The sequence below is a fragment of the Boleophthalmus pectinirostris genome, unplaced genomic scaffold (assembly GCF_026225935.1).
Source record: "Boleophthalmus pectinirostris isolate CB_2022bp ecotype Guang Dong unplaced genomic scaffold, ASM2622593v1 HiC_scaffold_14, whole genome shotgun sequence".
NCBI lineage: Eukaryota > Metazoa > Chordata > Actinopteri > Gobiiformes > Gobiidae > Boleophthalmus > Boleophthalmus pectinirostris.
This window is the reverse complement of record NW_026571047.1, coordinates 15655312-15677097: the sequence shown is the minus strand read 5'-3', so window position 1 is coordinate 15677097 and position 21786 is coordinate 15655312. Positions and strand designations below refer to the sequence as shown.

Here is a 21786-nt window from a genome sequence, read left to right as displayed (position 1 = left end):
TAGGACCAATGTAAAAAATTGCACATACACTCTGAAAAACATTAAAAACAGAAACCAGCTTTTTTACTATATCTATATCTATATCTCTATATGTGCCAGTATATATCTATGTACTGTACATTAGTGAATGCCTTAAGATGAAATTTAACATCAGAGTAGCAATCTTGACACACAGACACACACAAAAGTTTCCTTTGCCCATCATGTACCTTTCTATTACAAAATGACATATATAAGGTAATATATGTGAACATGCTGATTTGCCTTTTGTCTTTGAACATTACTTACTGCTTTGTTCCCAGGTAACCCCAATCAGAGCTCCCGTCCTTCATGTAAAAAGCCCTGCTCGCTCCATACCAACTGTGCCAACTGCACCAACCAGGCCATGGAGTGCATGTGGTGCAGCAGTACGCAACGCTGCGTGGACTCCACGGCCTACGTCATCTCCTTCCCGTACGGCCAGTGTCTGGAGTGGCAGACAGGAGATTGTGTGGGTGAGTGTCTTTGACAGAAGCTGCTCTAAAAGGGGCTGCTTTGAAGTGTGGCATTTAGGTGATCAGCATTAAGCTCTGCCCAGATTGGCCTCTGTAAAGCGCTCGATAATTCATCACTAAGAGATAGGGTTTAAGGAGTGAAAAAAGCTTTTAAGTGAAGGTTTTTGTGTCCAAGGGAAAAGGGTATTAGTTTTCAGCGATTTGCTTTGGAAGCTGTTTTGGGTTCGTAATGGCCAATTAGCCTCACATATACACTTCAGTTGTTGATTTCCCTGTTGACCCAGACGCAAATGGATTCTTTACCATTACCTGCTTTGAGCAGAAGATCAAGGAACAGTACTCCTGTACTTTCTGTAAATCAGAAGATGGTGTTTTGGGAAAACCTGTATACACGCAGTAAATGTGTTTTTCCCTTTTAGCTTTTCTAAAATCCAATTATGCTGACTTAAGAGAAAGTGAGGAAAGCATACTTATTGAAACCAAACTCACATTACACATTTAAGAAAGCCTTTTAATGGATTTACAGTTTTGTGTTATGGTACCATACCATAACAGGGCATAGGACACTTTTTAAAAACATTTATATTCTTATTGTTATCCTTATGATGTCACTTCTCAAATAGGTTTTATTTGCAGTAGTGTCAAAACAGTTTACATTGTGTAGTGGTAAGCTGATCCCACATCTCTTAACTCATTTACAAGACATTGAATTATGTGATACATGAATTATTGCCATAGTTGAGTCAGGACCTAAAGACATCTCACATCCCTTCAGTGAGTAACAGTTTCAGGGCCCGATGGGAACTCTCTCAAATTCATTTGTGTCGCCCGGTGTTGGGTTTCTCAGACATTTCAGAGCTTGGAGGACATTTGTCTTGAGAAATTTGTCCCTTTTGGCAACAGAGGACAGACAAGGTTATCCTATAAATCCTATCACCACTTTATATTTCCCCAGTCTTCACATTTATTCAGTTTGAGTCTTTACCTTCTCAGTCACCTTCAGAAGTTCAGCCTCCACTTTTGGCTTGAATGATTTCACCAACACCACTTCTCTCCACCCTCTCACTATTGCTTTAGGCTAAGTACATTATAGTAATGCTCTGAGAACCATAGTCACAGCAGTCTAGTAACACCACTCATGGCAACACTAACAAAGCCAGTCTTCCTAATATATGTAATTTCAGTGGTAGATTATTACAGAACTGTTAAAGTACTTAAAATATGCTAATTTTCAGGTATTTTCTTTTTTTTTTTTTTTTGAGTGTAGTCCTAGATCACACCAAGTCTTGGTAAAAAATGCTGGGAGCACTGTCTATCTGTTTCATCATGGTCCTTTGAAACCAGTGAAGTTATGTTTAATTTAGACTGAATTTCAATAGCCCGAGGTCAAGAACATATTCTATCATTTTTATGGAATCCTTTTAAAGTTACATTATTAGAATTTTTATATTTTATGTTTTAGTTCTCACATGGGCTCATCAGCTTATCATCAACATTTATAAATTATAGTTTAGCAAGAGTGTGAAGCTTGTCTTCTAATTAAATGGTTCTGAACAGCCCTTCCTTACAATTTTGTTACCTTAATTGTGTAAATACATTTGATACTATTGTATCAGTTTTATGTAACTTGTTAATTATAATTTTTTGCACTATGTAGATACATGTAATAAGTATTAGAATGTTATTATGTCTTAACACTGATTTGTTACACAGTGATTTACAATGTACTTAAAAGTGTAACAAGCTCATGTTGTAAATGCAAACCTTTTTACATTTAAGAGGGGACATATTTGAATGCCAATAAAAACTATATAGAGATAGAGTATATCTAGGTTTCAAATAAAGAATTGCATGCTTCAAGGGTCTAATTTAGGCTATTTTCTGATTTATGTTTTAAATGTTTCCTCATTGCTTCATTCCCACATGTATGAAACACAAACCTTGCATACTGTATTTAGAGTTCTTCTTTGAAACAGGAAACACTCTGTTCCACCTTGTGATGTCCTGTGGTAATCCAGAAGTTCCTCACTGTGTTTTTAAACTCCATACACCTTCACTAGAATCATTTGGATAATTTCAGCCCTGGAATTGCCAATCTCTATTCAACTAAATGTAAAAAGTAGTTGTTAACTTGAAAACTACTGCTTCATGACATCACAAGGTGGAGCAGAGCATATTGAGCTTTGGAGATATAGACTGACTAAAAATAAAGGGTTACTCAAACATGTCTGAATGAAACAAACTGCTATGTTTGTGAGGAAGGAACAGCATTCTAACATGGTTTAAAGCCCACAAGAGTCAACTTTGTGTAAATGATATTCTTGTTTCTGGGAACGTTGAATGCCGTACTTTTTCTTTCAGTAAATGCCTTAACAGAATGCATGTTGGCTGATGTTATTCCCGTTTAATATCATATACGTAGCCCATGCTGTAAATCTTCATGTGGAAAACTGTCATTTTAATCAATACTCCTGTGGCCTCAGTGGAGTCTAGACAGAACAATGTTAAATCAGTCAAACAACTTTTATAGTGTAACCACGGGAGACCAGAGGGGCAAAACATATGTGCTTTCATTGTATCATGTAATTCGCTACATCTGACCCTAGAGTCATAAAGTCATGCCATTTCGGCTTGAAAAAGAGGTTCATTTATAATTAAAATGCACTTGAAAGCACCCATAAATAAGTAAGTTCTGTCTGCATTGCTCAAGGAAAAACTCTATGAAGATATTTTTATGATCCTAACACAGTGTATAATTACTTCAGGTAATAGCTAAAAATCTGAATATTTACAGGTACCAAATGTGTGAAAAATTGTAAGAATTTTGTTGTTTAGCTGTCTCCCAGAAACAAAAAGGGTTAAAACAGTCGAGCCTTTTCTTGTGAAATGTGCCACTTGCGTCTTATTGTCAAAACAAACTTAAGTGGTCTTACTTTCTTGGTGATTGCTGAGGCGTTGTCATGGTTTCACATCCATTAGCGGAATAGCCAGAGATTTGTTTGACATAAAACCGAGGTAAAAGCACTCAATGTTTTTTTCAGTAAAATAGTAGTGGCATTTTCACCCTCCGAGTGTCTGTCTGGCAGCAAAGTGGCCATGCTCCAACTTGTCAAGCACTTTACTGGCCCACAAGTTGTCCCCCAAGCTGGCAAAATAGGATTATTCCATTGAGTTGTACTTCATACGTCTCATTTTAGCCTGATAATCTAATCTCTGTATAGAAGAGCTTTTAATTGTGTGCTTTTTCATGCATATTTTTTACACATACTTTCCCCCATGCTCTTTGCTTTGTTTATTAAGCTGATTCTTTCATGAAATTGTAAAAAAAAAAAAAAAAAAAAAAAAAAAAAGAGAAATGTAGCTCATCTCATCCTGAAGGGTGGTATGGAGAAGAGTACTGAAAATGTATATTGAAGTACCATTTTATGGAAATATAATTTACGCAGTTATAAATACATGTACTACATGTAGTCAAATGTGCAAAAAGTATACATGTAGGTATGGAAATACTAGTCAAAGTACTCTAAGATCAGTCTGTATGTTTAATAATTACTCAAAAAAGTGCAATTTCTCAAACAAAACTACTCATTTACAGTAGTGTGAGTATTTGTTTCTCTTTAGCAAGGGTGGAAAGAAACTAATTACAAACTACAATATCCAGGGAAATAATTGCCTTTTTAAATGAAACTGGGATTTAATGAAGTTGGTCACATACCATAGATTTTGTAATCTACTGAGCATTGATGATGAAAGTTTTTTGTTTTTTGTTCATAGTGTAAACTCTTGTACAATCTTAATTCACTCTCCCAGTATAATCTTAACACTAATGGTATTTTATTCTCTTTTACAGCCCAAAACTGTTCTGGCTTCCGCACGTGCTCCCAGTGCTTGGAGCAGCCAGAGTGTGGCTGGTGTGGGGACCCCAGCAGCACGGGGAAAGGCCTTTGTATGGAGGGCTCCTATAGGGGTCCTATGAAGAAGCCATCCAAGCAGGGCCAGCAGGGACAGACCACTGACATGATCCTGGAGCCCGGCATCTGTCCTAAAGACAAGGGCTTTGAGTGGGCATTCATCCACTGTCCCGGTGAGTAAAGCTGCAAGATATATTGAAATCGAATCGAAATTGACAATTTAAATTAACACAAGTAACAAATTGCAAAACCTGTTATAGTTATTTAAGATGCATTTTCCTGTGCAAACAACAAAATATCTTGTCTCAGAAATAAATATTGCCAACTAGGGCTGCAAGATTAATCTTAGTTGAATCTTAATCGCAATTTGAAGGGATGCAGTTAGCAATTCGCAAAGGCTGCAGTTTTAGTTTCCTCCACAAACAACATTTCCATTTCTTTTTCTGCATAAAAATGGATTACCTTGTAGTTTAGTATATAAACATGTTCTGAAATATGATTCTTGTATGAGTTTGTCAGTTCATATTTCATTATCAATTTTATCAGTTTTTCTGGACACGTTTAAAATGTAAACAGAATCCAATTGTAAAACAAATCACAAATGCAAAAAAAAAAAAAATCTAAAAATGCTTGTCAGAAAAATCTCAATTAGATGTTTAGCCAGAATAGTTTGACCCTAACAATGGCCAGCAATACAAACACAGATATGTCTATACTTAATACTGTCTATACTTTACAAAGATGTCCTTATAGTGGAGTTGTGTTACAGCTGGCCTATGCAACTAATACGTCCCCATAGACTTGATGCAATCTTATGCTACTATGCCATTTAATGCTCAGAGCTGCGGCGTCATGTAAACTGATAACCCGCCCACTCCAGCTGTAAAGTGAGAATGTGAAGAGGGCTCTGTGGGTTATTGTTATACTGGGTAAAAGCGTATTGTTTTGTGTGGGATGTTTTCAGATTCTAGGATGTGATTTTGTCAGGGTGTCATGACCTGTGCTCCTGTATTGATTAGGCGATATGGTATTTCCCAAAGAAACATCTACAAAGGGAAATAGGCTAAACATATTGTCAGTGATCTTTTTAGTATTGTAGGTATTATGTTGATTTATACATAAAATACATGGGTTGTTTTGTGAATTGGATGCACAAAATGTTGTTACATTTAGAAAATTAAACAGTATAGCACTATAGAGTTCCATACAAGTTTATGGGGGAAAAAAATTTGTGCTATTTTTTCCTAAGACACTCTTACAAATGCACAAAATATTTTTATTATATAGTGTTCTCAAAAGTATTCACAAAAAAGTATGCATAATAATAAAGATATAACTTTTTAATTCTAAATAATTTAATTAACATTATATTCTATTTATCTATTTGATATAAAGTATGGGTCTTCTTACACCTATTGACATGAAGCTTTTGTCCTCTCCTCAGCCTGCCAGTGTAATGGCCACAGCACCTGTGTGAATGGGAGCGTGTGCGAGCAGTGCCGGAACCTCACCACAGGCCCCCACTGCCAGACCTGCATGCCCGGTTTCCATGGAGACCCCACCAACGGCGGCAAGTGCCAAGGTGAATTTATTTCGTTATCATGCTTAACAGACTCAAGTCTTAACTTTGGATTGTCATTGCTCAGCGTCACACATTGTCATAATTCTGCTGCAGCAAGCCGTTTACTGTTGTTTTATGATAAAACATGTAGCGTTATACCACCAGCACCAACAGATGGCACTATTGTGTATGGGTTTGAATTATGTCATTGTGAGTGACATGTTTGAAAGATGACACCATTGCTCCATATGTTAGTATAATAAAAAGTAAAGGCAAAACAGGAGTTTAACAACAAAATGTAAATTTACTTGCAAAGACAGTAAAATATCATGTTCTTAACTTTCTTGCAGTTAAAGTAGAAAACATTCAGGAAGAAAGTGATGCTGAAGGTCAAATTGTTTTGTTGAAAAAGAATCTCTGCATTGTTAAAAAAATACAATTTGATGGTTATAATAGCAGTAATTATTCCTACAGATATCATAATACTGTTTTGAAGTATATAATGATTTAAGTGGTATTGAATCACATGTGAAGCTGATTTATTATGTGTCTCCCACCTACTGCCCGCCTTCTGCATAAATTTACTTGAGTGACAGCAAGCCATTATTCATACATCATTCTGTTTTTGTAGAAGGGAGAATATAGTATGTGAGCTGAATTTAATGCACAGACCGTATAAGCATGGTCCACAGTAGGTAATTGAATCAAATATTACAGGTTTGCATGTTCATCTGATAAAGGTCTCAGCATGTCTCTTTATTGAATTAATTTGAGATCGGTCGAGGGTTTCTTGTCAAGAGCAGATTAACCCATGGGGGCTCTCATCTTTGGAGGCATGAATAGCATTCCTGAATACTTACATGTTACTGTATGAAGTAGCCCACAGTGGACACGTGCATACGCACACACACATACACAGACACACACACAAACACACACGCACACAAAACTCTTACCTAGGAGCAGCTCAGGTAGCCTTCTAATGCAAAGTCCTTCGCTCTAAAGTGTAAACTGAAACTACACAGGTGAGCTCCCATGAGTGTAACTTTATTTTAGCCGTGGGTAAATATTTATTAGCACTATTATCCTTGTAAGCTATTAGTTTATTTATGTGCTTTTCACAACTTTCAGAGGGCAGAGTGAGTTTTGCTGTCACGGTAGTGATAACAACTAGCATGCTAAGTGTGCACTACCTGATTCTCAGACAAGAAAATGCTTTACATTTAGATGTAGACAGCACACAGATATTTTGACCTCAAGAGCTGCTTATACAATATATTGGTACTGGGGCAAGATTTGTTTTGCTCAAATACATGTAAAAAAAATCAGGTACAGTTCCTTTAAAAGTCATTAAATATGTGTATCTCATATTGCAAAAAAGTCTGGGTCAGAGAGTAACAGGAATACCAGCTAAAAGCCAGTGTTGCTTGAAATATTCATAAAAAATATCTTGGATAATGTGCTTAAGGGAGCGGTCTAGCACTTGAGGGAAATGGTGCCCAGTGACCCCGTTGTAACACACCTCTTCAGTATTTAAAACTCGCTGAACTGAAAGGAACGGGTCAGTTTTTGTTCTGCTGCCTAAAAGGGTGCCCCAGCTTTCCTGAAGCTAATTCTCTCCTTGTCCTCAGGCCGTTGCAGTACTGTTTAAATTCAGTGCACATGCCTTTTAGGTATCGTAGTTTTCTATCTATAGTGGCATATTTTGTTCCTTCATGTATCAGATAGTTTTAAGTTGAAGTAGTCTTTTGGGAAATACACTTGTTTACCGTCCTACAAAGATCAATATCAATTTCATCACCATGTTCTGAGTAGTGTTGGAGGTGTTGACAACCTTAGCATAACATTATGACTGCAAGCACATGAAAATGGCTCTCCCTGAGCTTAAACTAAGCCTGAGATATTTAGAAGTGTAGTCTTTAAAGTGACAAGTAACCAAAACGCCATCCACAACCACATTTCATTTGGAGATGGTAAACTGAGCAGAGCCTGGAGGACTAAAGGGTTAAGTGAGGCGGTAGGAGGGGTAGGATCTCAGGTATAACCAACAGTGTGATTTCAGTTCAATTCAAACTCCCACTCATGAAGCCAGGTGTTTGCAATCAGAAACACATGCCTTTAGTTAGGGCAGTACAATGTGATGTCACATAGTACTTGAAATTGCAATGGCGACTGGAGGCACCACAAAATATTTTTACTTTTTTTTTTTTTTTAAACACAGTGAGACAAAATAGACAATAGTATTATCACACCATATGCACTGTATACACATTGCAAAAACATTGATTTAGTGTTTAGTCCCACTTTAATGTGTCCTAGGAGGCATTCCTGGAGTTTGGATATACATGAATCAAAGGCTAAAATCAAAGCAAAATTAATTTAGACTCTTCTCCTATTCTTCTAATCTGTATCCTTTTATTCAAAACCTCCTTTTCCATTTGTCTTTCTGTTGCAGCGTGCAAGTGCAATGGCCATGCAAATGTGTGCCAGGTGTTAACTGGCAAGTGCTTCTGTACCACCAAAGGGATCAAAGGAGACCAGTGCCAGCTGTGAGTACTGCAACACACATGCACAAAACACCACACATACTTGCCCTGTTCAAAAGCTAGGAAAACAGTGACTGCCATGAGTTGATTATCCTCAATATGGTATGCTTTTTCTTGTCCTTAATTCATAGCTCTCAATTGTCTCTAAAATAAACTAAAGCTATTTACCTCTGCTGTGAGTTCATACTTTACTGTGATTGGTTAAAAGCATGTGTCACACTCAGAGAGAGAAAGAGGTTGACTGATAGGGGTGGGAAAAGTAGTTGGCCCGTGTCAGTGTTTGCAAAAACGACTGCATTAACATTAAAAGTAATGAGTCACAGTGTGACCTTCTCCAGTTTGGCACTGCACTTGCCCAAACCCCTATGAACCTAATCAATTATCACTATTAGTATTACCACACCACAAAATCTGACATATCTTTTCTTAGACATACAAGTTAAACTCTGCAAGTCTATAGAATGTTTTTGTGATGCCTTCCAAAACCCAAAAATACCCAGGGCAATCTAGCGTCCTGTCCACAGTCTACCTCTAGCTCAAAATGATGTGTCAATCAAAAGTGTGTGTGCTAGAGCACTCACTGTCACCGCAGTGAGGTATTCGCTGTGGATTTAGCCCTTCTCAAACACTGGGGGCATGTTGAAGCAGACCCAGTGTGACAAGTCAGACACATATACATGTCTCATTTTATTCTGACCAGAAAGATGGATATTGGCTTTGTGGGTTAAATGGTAGATGCTATCGTATAGTGTAGTGCACTGATTACTGAGAAAAATCAAATTCTCAATCTTAGATCCTAACTTTGTCTTTAATTTAACCAAACTGTCTTTTTTTGTAATCTGTCAGATGGAGAACATTGATGCTGTTGCAGTTAGGGATGGGACGAGATCTCGCAAGATCAAATTGCCACAAGACTGTGCGCACATGGGAAAAACAATCTTTACATCTCTTTACATTTAGCACGGGCATGAAAGAGTTACACACCTTGGTCAAGCTCTGGAAAGTTGCGTATCTTTGAGCAGCTGTAGCCAAAAAACTCCACACAGAGACATGGAACCCTTGAGAAAATTCTGTCTCGTCCCACCCCTAATTGCAATGTATTTTCCTACAATATTGGTATTGCTTTTAATCAGTATCAATATTGTATGTGTAGCTCAATTTAGATTACTTATTTTTTTTCTTGTAAAGAATTCAGAAATGTATTCGCTTTGGCAGAAGTTCTATACTGGTAGTATATATAGACTTAGTTGAAAGCCAATGACAATAACCAACCAACCGTTGACATTTATTGATGTCGTTAAATTTATATAGAGTCTCCTAATATAATCAATACGGCACATAATTTGCATATGAAAAGGTGGGTTGAAATTGTGCTTTGACAGATTTATAAAACGACACTTGAGTATCACTGACAGCCTGTTTATCCTCATGTGGAGATTTTAATGTCTTAATGATTGGCAGCGTAAACACAACTGTCAGGCCCAAACCCCACCCCCTATGTGGTTTGTGCTGACTATGGAGGATCCCCTCAGTGTAGGAGGCCCATCTCCACTTAGTGCTCTGCTTTCCCGCTGGTAAGCACAATGCAGCCGGGTGATTTTAATACCTCTAATGCAGCAAGAGTTATGGAGGGGTCACTGGCAAACAGGACCCATGCAGGAAGCACACCCACATCCAGCCATGATCTGTCTCCTCCTTTGTCTCAAACCACATTATTCATGACGATTCAGCTAGATTTGCATTCAAATTCTATTGCTTCTGCCAAAAAGATGAAGCCTAATTGAACTACATATATCTAATTTAAAGGTTTTAGAGTTGGTGCACTATATAATCTTGTTGGTAGGTGGTCTTGGCCAGTATATTTTGCAGATATTTGCACTTTTGGCACATCTGCTTCAATCTCCACTACAGGCCGATATTTAGTTTTGACCGACCAGCTGCTTAAAGAGTACACATAAAGCTTTATTTGAACACTTAAATTATTCTGGAAAAAAACAAAATTGTTATTGTAGTGGAATGATATGGTTGATTATTGACTAAATACTGCTCCAGTAGTTTGATGTAATGCAATATTTCTCGAATCTATTAATCTACAACACAGGCACAAGATACTGAACATTCAAAAGAACTATATTTCAATTGTTGAATTGACAATTATATAGTTCACCTGAGTCAACTGTAGATGACTATAAGCAGCCTTGGGAGGGGGGTTAGTGGGGGAAGAGGAGGGGCATTACTGGAGTGAGGGGGAAAAAGGGGTCCCGGGGTGAATCTAGTTGAGGTAGATTACATCGCCTTCTGGTTTATCACCAAAACAAAAGCGGAATCCAGCCCTGGCACGTTTCTTCTTCTTTTTTCTTAGTTTTTTCAGTTTTCTTAAACCAGGCATTTTCTGTGGGTATAGGAGCCAGCACAAACTTAGGCTTTTCTTTCTGCTTTGAAGCTTGTGTTGCTTCAGCCTGTGCCTTGCTGCGTTTTAGTCCCTCTCTATCTGGTCGGGAGCTTAAGATGTCTCCCTGTAGGTTTTGTTTGGACATCTAGGTCTGCCATCATTGGCTCTTCTCTCTGTTGCCTGTCCAGTGTTAAAGGGTCTTCTTCCTCCTCTTGGGATAGAGTTTTTAGGTGCTGGAGACATCTCTGTTCCATTGTTCTGATGCCAGATTTTCTTGACGTATCTTCGGTGATCAGCACTGGGGTTATTGGAAGCCGCCTCCTCTCGCCACAGTTAGGACATGGATACTGCTACCTCCGCTCAATGTTTTCTAGATTCTGGTTTCCAGTATTGGGTCTAGACCAGCCCTGTTTCTTAGGGAAAGAAAAGCATGCATTATTGGGCCTTTTGTTGAATGTAGGTCCCCTGGGAGCAAGAGATGCATGGGTTGGAGAAGCATGGGCTGGAACTGCATTCTCCAGCCTTGCTCTGTCTCCTCTACTGTGACAGGACAAATGTGGATTTCAGGTTGAGCTACCTGCACAGAATCTAGACTTGCTTGAAGGCCGACCTCCATTGTGTCAGGACAATGGCCCAGAGTGGCCTCAACAAGCTGACTGGTTGTATAATTCTCAGTGATCACCATACTGCTAGATCTTTTCTTGTTCTTTCTTCTCCAAATAATTCCGTAATTCTGAGAAGGGTAGCCATGATAAATTAATAAATTATTCCCAGCATTTTGAAAAATGAATTACTTTCTTGTAATATGATGTGATATTGTAGATCTCCATTCTGGAGCCACTGGTGCCAAATCTCCAGAGCGGCTGCTGCTCTTTTCTTTGTAATTCCAGGAATCAACCATTTGATTTTCTTTTCTTTTTTGTAATCAATTGGATTATTACAATTATTAATTTATTTGAAAAAATAAATAAACTAAATATAATAACTTTTTTTGTATATTGTCCCTCGAAAAAATGAATACTCTTTGATACTAAAAGTATCCAGCAATCATCCAGCCTCCTACCATAGTTGTTGTCAAATCTTAATGAGAATAAGTGGAAAATAAATAAAATGTCCAAAATTTTGACAAGCTATACAAAGCCACACCATACTTTTCCTAAACAAATCATAACAAAATCTTCACACTGAACTTGACAGCTCATTTATAAAACCACTGTTGGAGAAGTACCATTGAGACTAATAACACTTGACTACTTTAAGCACAAATGAAAACGAAAATGGTGAGAAAGCAAAACAAAAGCTAGTGTTAGGAATACACATGAACCAAGTCCTTTTTCCTTCCCGACTCCTGGAGTAAACTGAATTACTCTGTGCATGATGATAAACGGGCACTTTAATTTCCTCTGCCAGATGGAATTGTGTTTTGTACAATTCTGCGCAATAGTCGGATAACAGGTGGATAACGGCTGATGCAAATTACTTCCTGTATAACCTACAGGAGCAGAGGCATGGGCTGCAGACACACGTGGCCAAGTGGTCATTTTGCCATCACTAACATGACTCGGACTTCCATTTAGCTTTGTATTAGGCCTTTACTATTATCAACCTCTAATAAGGACCATGCTGTTAATTAAATTCAATTACTTTCCCACCATGTGAAGTGATGTAAGCTCCCAAAACAGCAGACGCATTGTCATATCAAAACATGTTTGTATAACCTAATTATTTCAGAGCAGAGTGCTTGCTGTTGTCTATTATAATGTCATTTCAGGTATCCCATTACATGTAATCAGTGCTCCCCAAATGTATCAGTGACAGAGTCACCTTTTTAAACAAAGACCAACCCACATACTGTACCAGTCTATCAACACTGCGCTACACATGTACACAGCTGCCGGCGCCATTAGCACTACAGAATAATAGCAGCAGTAATGAAGAGGAGAGCATCTGCGCAGAATTGAAATTATTTTTGAAAATACATCAGTGAGTCAAAGGGGAGGAATAGTTTTGCATGCATATATTATCCAGGCACGTGCCAGAGGTAACAAGACTATTTTTATTTTATTTACCCAGAATCCATTTGTATGATGTGTTAAATGTGTGCAAACAGAGACAGAGATTCAAGCAGCCGACTGTAGATCAAATTAAGATAAAATGTAGTGGGCTTGGCTGCAGTCCAGATGTGAGCATGCATGCATGCAGGTGTAGATGAAATTAAGATACAGAGGAGAGTGCCTTTATACACCCCATGATGAAGTGTGTGCATGTGTGTGCTTCTGTGTGTGTGCTTGTATGTGGGTGTGTTTTTTCTTCTGTGGCCATCTGTAAATGTCAGGCAGCAGAAAAGCGCCCAGTGGTGAGTGGTGCTGTGGTGAGGTTGAAAAGCTCCTGGCTGCACTTGTCCTCTGTACTCTGTGGAAAAGAGCACTCTGCCCTGCTTGTGTTGACTCACTTTAAGAATTACAGCCCCTGTTTTCTTAACTTGCTGCTTCTCCCTTATGTTTGTTTAACTTTAAATGGACATTTTGCAGCAATATATTTACCTTAAAAAGTGGATCAAATAAAATATTTATGACAAGGGACAGGGAAAGAAAGTAGCAATAGAGTGAGTCGTTTAACCCAGATGGCGTCCTTTTTCTTACGTTGGAACATTGCATGAAACAAAAATAGAAATGATGATGCACTAATTTTATTAAACCACATTTCATAAACAATTAAACGTTGACATCAATCAAACTATTGCACCAAATCAACCAAGCATATTGTCTCATTCTGAGATTAATGACTGTAACAGATGTTATAATACTTTAAACAGAAGGAAACAGAAGATTGCAACTACTAGTAACTGTGCCCTTCACACTAAAAGCACGCAGTAGTTTACTTGTGCCAGTCTCAAGCATAAATAAAGGCAGAGGATAGCACCAAAAAGGTTTTTGTAAAAGATCATGCAAACTACGAGAGAAAGAAATTTGTTGTATCAAATGTGCAAAATATATGTATTTTTTGCTCTAAGCAAAAAAAAAACTACACCTGATAAATCCGTGTATCTACAGCCATAAGCTCTTATACACAGAGATTTGCAAATGTCAGGTTTAAAAATGGCTGTGATGTGTCCCAACTGGCTCACACATGTGACCCTGTGACTGCAGACTCAGTTTATCACACATAGACTGTGCGAAGGCTCCACGCACATCTGACATAAACCTCGACTGGTGATAACATTAGCTCATGATTTTTAGAACATTTCAAACACAAAACAAGCTTGTATTTTTAGGGGCTGTGTCATACTTTTGCACCACTACATCAGCAGCAGTCACTCACCACCTCCTCATGGCATTCAGATGGTTTAGTCCCCTTCTGTCCTTCACTTCATGTTCCCTTGGCTCTGACCTAAATGTAACCTTTTTTATAGCCTTATGTGAATCAGTTGGCATCTAATGACAACAAAACAATATCAAAATTTGACCTCTGAAAAAGACTAAAATAAGACAGAAATAAAAAAGATAATAATAATATGGTATGATTTACGTTAAGTATCGAGTATTTACAATAAGTATACAGTATCCAAATAGACAAAAACACAATGTCCCTAAATGCACCACGTTTAAGTTATAGAAAAATAGAACGTGTTCAAATGGTTGAGTCAGAGACCAGGTGAAACCACTCTAGTTGTGTGTACTTTGAAGAAACTTCTCTCCTGATACATTGCTGCCTTAAAACTGTCCGCACTCAGTTGGTGTCAACAGATTTGGTTCTGAGCACTTGTGTTATAAAAGCACAGACACTTTTGGCTGATTCTACACTGTTACTTGTTGCGCTGATGATGTGTGCTGTGTGGTTTGGTGCAAATGTCCAGGCTCCAAAATGTGCCCTCAGAGGACATCATCAGAACAGTTTTTACCCTGAAATGGCTAAATAATTTCAGAATAAATGTGATATCTTCACTTTAGCTTTGTCTGTAAAGGCAAAGTGAACTGTAAAAGCTGACCATAATAAACTGGATGAGAATGAACCCTTTTAAGGTGCTTATGAAAGGGTTTTCACTTTTTGGTTTAGTATGAAATGGTGCTGGGGCTATCAGGCTGTTATTTGTTTAAAATGTTTCACAAAAAACAAAAAACGGTTTGTGTTTGGTTATAATTTTAAAATTTCAATAAAAGACCCTTCTGCATTTTATTTCACACAGTATGGTCGCAAAATGTGTGTACTTGGCCATTCGATGTTAAAATTGTCCAGTGATTGAAAGTGGTCTAGACTTTGGCTTGTAATTTCTGCTGAATCTCAGATAAACCTGTCAAATCTCAGTCAAAGTTTTTTTTTTCCAAAACGGCATAACCCCTTTTTGCTCACAGAAATGCAAAAAGCAAATAACATAACACAATCACTTCAAATTATCCTTGTCAAATACATGTTGAAAAAACAACAACACAAATAATCATGCCTGAACTCTAAAGCCCATCATTAATGGATGAGGTGAACTAAGGTTTGAGTTGCCCTGGGTGCCTGCGTTTTTGGTCTGCACTTTCAGATCCTTATGATTGTTTACCTGAGTCAACATGATGTAGTTTTGCTTAATTTGCTATTTCAGATGCCAGTTTAGGCTTAGAGATCACACATAATCAACGATAAATTTACATAAGTTGTTTCCTCCGAGTATTTAAGGATTAGCACATCACTTTTCCCTCTCTGCCTGATCAGGTACATAAAGTTCTGATGTATGTCACTGTGCAGCTTTGATAGAAGAAAGTTTATAGAAAAAACTAATTAACTTTTACAAACTATCAGATTATTCTTTTTGTGAGAAGTGGAGGCTGATGAGGCGCCAACAGCAGGAGTTAATGTCCTGGCACTTAGCACCTTCCTTCTACTTCTGATAAGGAGACACTTTTGTTTCCTTTTTCTCTCAATCTGTTAGTGCTCATCACGTCCTCTCTCCTCTTGTGTTTTTTCCACTGCAGATGTGACTCAGAAAACCGTTACCTTGGCAATCCACTCCGAGGGACCTGCTACTGTGAGTAACTCCAAACTGGATGACTTCTTCTTTGGACTTGGGGAACTCATAACGTACTCTCCAACCCACTCCCCCAGTTCTGATTATTCTTGGCTATTCTCACAGCTGTTTTTTTAGTTTTGTTTTTTTTTTTGCTCTATTTCTTCTCTCTCTCTCTGTCACTCTCTTACTGTCTCTTCCTCTTTTTCTTCCCCTCTCTATTTCTCTTTCTGCCCCATCTCTCTCTCTCTCTCTCTCTGTCTTTCATTTTCTCACCCCACTCTTTCTCCCTCTCTCTCTCTCTCTCGCTCTCTCTTTCTCTCTCTCTTACACACTTTGTGTCTTGTGTCATGTCTTTCATTCTCTCAGTCTTTCTCTATTCCACTCTCTCTTACTTTCTCTCTTGCCCTTTCTCTCTCTTTCTTGCACTGCTCCCCTCTTTATCTGTCTCTCTCTTTCTCTCTCTGTCACTCTCTGTGTGTGTCTCTCTCTCTGTCTCTGTGTCTCTCTCTGTCTTTGTCTGTCTGTCACCCTCTCTTACTGTCGCTTTCTCTCTTTCTTCCTCTTTTTTTCTCTCTGCCCCCCTCTCTCTGTCTGTCTTTCATTCTCTCACTCCCCCTCTGTCACTCTCTCTTACTTTCTCCTCTTCTCTCTGTTTCTCTCTCACACTGGTCCCCTCTCTCTCTGTCACTCTCTCTTACTGTCTTTTCCTCTCTATTTTCCTCTCTCTATTTCTCTCTCTCCCTCCCTGCCCCCCTCCCTCTGTCTCTCTGACTGTCTCTCATTCTCTCACCCCAGTATTTCTCCCTCTCTCTCTCTCTCTCTCTCTTACACACTGTCTTTCATTCTCTCACCCCCTCTCTTTATCACTTACTTTCTCTTCTTCTCTCTGTCTCTCTCGAACTGCTCCCCTCTCTGTCTGTCTCTCTCTTTCTCTCTCTGTCACTCTGTCTCTCTCTCTATTTCTCTCTGCCCCTCTCTCTCTATCTTTCTGTCTGTCTCTCATTCTCTCACCCCCCTCACTCTGTTACTCTTACCTTTTCTTCTTGTCTTGTCTCTCTCTTGGGCTGCTCCCCTCTTTCGCTGTCTCTCTCTTTCTCTCTCTGTCTCTCTGTCTTTCTCACTCTCTCTTACTGTCATTTTCTCTCCCCCCCCATCTCTATTTGTTCCCACAGTGTCTCTCTCTCTCTCTCTCTGTCTCTGTCACTCTCACTCTCTTATAGTCTCTTTCTGTCGTTCTTCCCCTCTATATCTCTATTTTTCTCTACCACAGTGTCTCTCTCCCTCTCTGTCTCTCGCTCTGTGCCCCCTCTCCTATCTTCCTTTTTTCCTCTCTCTCTCTCTCTGTCTCTCTTTCCCCCACTTTTCCACTTCCGCTCGAGGCAGATGGAGCATTTTAGCACTTTGGCGAAAAACCAGGGGCGCCCGCTTGTTCGGCGACAGAATGACTTGTCGTGCTAAAATGTCAAGTGCATCAGAAGTAGCTAGCGAGTGAGCTAATCAAGGAGGAGCTAAAAACAAGAGTCTACACTTCACTGTCATGTGCTCTCAAAATCACCCACCCACTCGTTTATTCATCTAGAAAAGTTGGATAGATGTTAGTTGTTTTTTCGTTTTGTTCCTGGAGTGGATAGAGTACATATTGGAACTTGTGCTTTGCGTGTTTATTTACTTGAAGCCACCGCGGTGTCCTTCACGCTGCTACGCTACTTGGTAATTTGTTGTCTCCATTTTGACATTCTGGGAGTGACAACAATAGCCAGGTTTTTGTCGGCTTTACTAAAATACCTCTCTGGCTGACATAAATGGTGTTGTGAAGGCGGTTTGAAGCTGGGGGCTAGTTTTAACCTCTGCACAGCTCACAGACCTTTCGTGTACTGATATGTTTCGCGTCATTATGAACATGTGGCTTATTACATTCAAAGGCCAGTGAACATGAATGAACATAGAGTGCACTTTATGGCTCTATGCCTGGTAACCGTTTCTTCTGATTCTGATGTAACTGTCTGATAATTATGAAAATGGCTCTTTTAAAAATGCAGAGGGACGTAACAACCAAAATATCATGATATCGTATCGTCAAGTCTCACAATAATATCGCGGGCTGTCACAGTATATCTAATTACAAGTTCCTTTGCTTAAATGCATTGTTTTACAGTGGCAACAGCTTGTGAAAAACTACACATTCCATAATGCCTTTCAGTGCAAACAACATGAAGAGATATGTTTTTTACTTGAATTCTTGGGATTATGATTGAAATAATTTACACCAAAATCTTGTCAAGGTAAAAGCAAAAAAAGTTTCTTATCTACAATTATATCAGCGTCTTGAAAATATCGCATCATGATAATATCGTACCAAGAGATTTGAATATTGTTACATTCCTAGAGGTGAGATGATGCATGATTTCTATGAGATAAAGGCATACTGAACCATTTTTAGCAATGAATGAATAAATACAAATCTGTTCATATATTTCCTTTTTTATTGAAAATTTTCATAACCTATGTTTCTATTAATTAATATTTCCTCTCAAATCTTCACACTTAAGTTGATTACCACTTATCTTAGATTACATTTGAATGCTTAATTAACAATATTGGTTGTACCATTGTGGCAAAAAAGATGATTCTCTATCTTTTATCATTATTGGCCTATGATTAAAAAAAGCTCTTTAAATTAACAGCGCCGTCACCCTCAGGGGAGAGTCAGACCTGGATTGCAGTTTCCACTTGAGAAAATTGTCCAATTGTGGATTTGATTATAGACTTCTGAAACTGAAACTATTGACTCGATCACTTCAATTACATACACACTGAAATATTATTTCTATAAATATATAAGCTCTAACCTTGTACATGGAGTTCAACTGAACTGAAGTTCTAATTTTCTGTTGTTTGCTTTTTACACAGATAATCTTCTTATCGATTACCAGTTTACCTTTAGTCTCATCCAAGAAGATGACAATCACTACACTGCCATCAACTTCATGGCCTCCCCAGAACAGGTACTTAACAAGTTAGAAATTACTTTTTTTTTCTTCCAATTTTCTTATTATTGAAGAACTATTTATTTTTCATTTCAGGCCAACAAGAATTTGGACATGTCCATCAACGCATCTAATAACTTCAACCTCAACATCACCTGGTCTGTGGGATCAACAGGTAATATTTTAATAGAAACACCAAGCTGAACACACTTTACCTGCTCATTTAAATACAAAAAGTTTGAATTGAACAGACATTTCCCGAAAAGTGGTCAACAAACTGCCTGATAATGAGTTTTCCTTTCTTGTCTCACTGTCGTCCATTTCGCAATTACACAATGGAAATATGATTTTTCCAAGTTCAAACGCCGTCCTCTTGCATTATCATCATAAAGAGCATAAAAATAAGCAGCAGTAGGTCACAAAACACTTATTACAGATTTGGGTCGCGAGGCTTCACAGTTGTATAAAAATAAGTGCGTCTCCTCATTTGTTTTTGTGAAGCACCTTAAAAATGTAGTTTGAAGTGGTTGTTTTTCGGAGCTGAATATAAATTGGGATACTTAACTTTGTGTGTTTATTCAGACCAATCAAAATTACGGCTATGTTGTTCCCGCCATGTGTCCGTGTTTATGGCGTTACTGTTGAGTGGATGTTATGGCTCCCCTGAGGACAGACACCCAAGGACACTGCAGTTCTGTTTACCTCCTGCTTTCTCTCTCCCTCCTAAGGCCAGACACCGATGTTGCTGGTAAACACAGATTTGGGAATGCGCCGGACAATTTCCAGATTTGTGCCCAGCTGTTCCCATAATATGTAAAGCAAATATATTCAGTTTAGGTTATTTTAAGCATTGCTGGGTTTATCATCACAACATTCTATAGGTCAATAATATTTAAAGGTCATATATTACTCAAAATTGACTCTTGTGAGCTTTAAGCCATGTTATAATGCTTTTACCTCATCAAAAACATGCCTGAAGTTGTGTTTTGTTTCATTCATTTGAGTAACCCTTTATCATCAGTCTGTCTACATCACCAAAGCTCAAAATACTCTCTTCTACCTTGTGATGTCATGAAGTACTAGTTTCAAGTTAACCTACCTTTAGTTCAGTAGAGATTGGCAATTCCAGGGATGAAATTATCCAAATGATTCTAGTGAAGGTGTGTGGAGTTTAAAAACACAGTGGACTGTTTTCTGTTTGAAGAACTCAGCCTAAATATGCAGGGTTTGTTTGTTAAACATGTGAATGAACTCCAGCTATGTTTGTGATGAGGAAACAACATTATAACAGGGATCAGAAACTAATGCGTATAGTATGGGCCCTTCAAAACAAATGGGGGGGCAGCTAAAATAGATTTTGTTAAAATGTGGATTTTTGTTGAAATGCAGTGACTACTTGGGGTCTAGTCACTAATAGTAATGAATATTTTGGTACAATGTGATCAATAGGGAAATCTGGCTCTTGCCCCTGTTTGGGAATATTACATCATCATATTCGAGAATCTGAAAACCACCAATAGACAAAACTGTACATTTAAAAATGATCAACCATGATCAAGCATTCATCAATTCTGTCAAAACACACTGAATTTAGCTTGAAAAAGAGTGAGATGAAATTAAACGTATTATCTCCCACCCCTCAAGAACAAAAATGTATTGTTATTGTGTTTATTGAGATGATAAATTACAATTAAAGACAAACTTTATTGATCCATAGGGGAAATTGTTTGGACACAGTAGCTCACACATCACAGTATATTATAATAACAATGAGCAACGATATAAATGGTAATAATACATTCAAAATAAGTAGCAAAAATAACAAGAGACTTGTGTTGATTAAGTACATGTACAAGTAAAAATAAAATATAGAAAAATAGTAATACAAACTATATCTGGGCTACATACAGGAGGTGGGTAAGGATAAACAGTGCAAAGATGAAATGGTGATTGACATGACATGGAGTTATAGTATCTATCACATAAGGGTGAATTGTTGTTCAGCTGTATGGAGTATGTTATGAATGTAATCACAATGTAGTTGTATGGTCTTAATTAGGAACATGCAAAAATAGCAGTTATGTAGGTAATATGATGCTCTATGCAAACCACAAAAATACTCTCTGAGTGCGAACATGCAAGACCTATCAACATTATAGTTACTACTCTACAAACATCTTCTGAAATACATGTAATTCTTGTTTTGATTTGACATCAGATTTTTTCATGGAGATATCAGTTTTCTCCCACCCATTTTCCAATTCAGGAGAACCTACAAGGACTTTGCCATCTTGTGGTTAGAAGTTAATGTACTATCAAAACCAAGAAGAAGGCTAGAGTGTGTAATTTCCCCCAGTTTTTATCTTGAAAGTTATGTAAATTATCTCATTTAAGTTGCTGCATTTTCACATGAATAATTATTTAGGCGAAACAATGCTTATATGTCTTGATCAGTGTTATAATATTATTTTTTCCCAGTATTATAACATTTTAGAGCTATTCATGTCTTACTTGAGCCTTAACTCTTTCTCCATTCCTGACATATTTCAGTCCCCGTTTTGGCCACAGTCCTAATGTACCTGGATCCCCTCTTTTTCACCAAGCACAGAAGATATTGTTAGTCAGTATTGGGATACTCTGTATAATCGGCTGGAGCACGAGGCGCCTTTAGGTGGTGCTGCTGGGGGCTGAGACAGGGAGGGTGATTTCAATTAAGATAAACACTCGCACGTCGCCACACTCAAAGCTGTCATTTTCACTTCTTTTGTTTCACACTCGTGGGCTGGAATGTCAATGCGGCCGATTCTGTGACACGAGGACGAATATGAAATTATGAGAAGATAAATGAGAAATATACATAGAGATAAATGGGATAAAGAGTCTGTTAAAAGCTGCTCAAAAT

At 38.1% G+C, this 21786-nt stretch overlaps 1 protein-coding gene across 1 annotated transcript in view; it reads left to right on the top strand.

The window, feature by feature from the left end:
* The window catches only part of atrnl1b (attractin-like 1b), a 69484-nt gene that overhangs the window by 18770 nt on the left and 28928 nt on the right, over positions 1-21786 (top strand). Inside the window, exons 17-23 of the mRNA XM_020918126.2 lie at positions 303-494; positions 4345-4578; positions 5850-5987; positions 8422-8515; positions 15863-15915; positions 18808-18902; positions 18981-19059. Of these exons, the coding sequence (XP_020773785.2) occupies positions 303-494; positions 4345-4578; positions 5850-5987; positions 8422-8515; positions 15863-15915; positions 18808-18902; positions 18981-19059 (885 nt within the window). The remainder of the gene's footprint in view (positions 1-302; positions 495-4344; positions 4579-5849; positions 5988-8421; positions 8516-15862; positions 15916-18807; positions 18903-18980; positions 19060-21786) is intronic.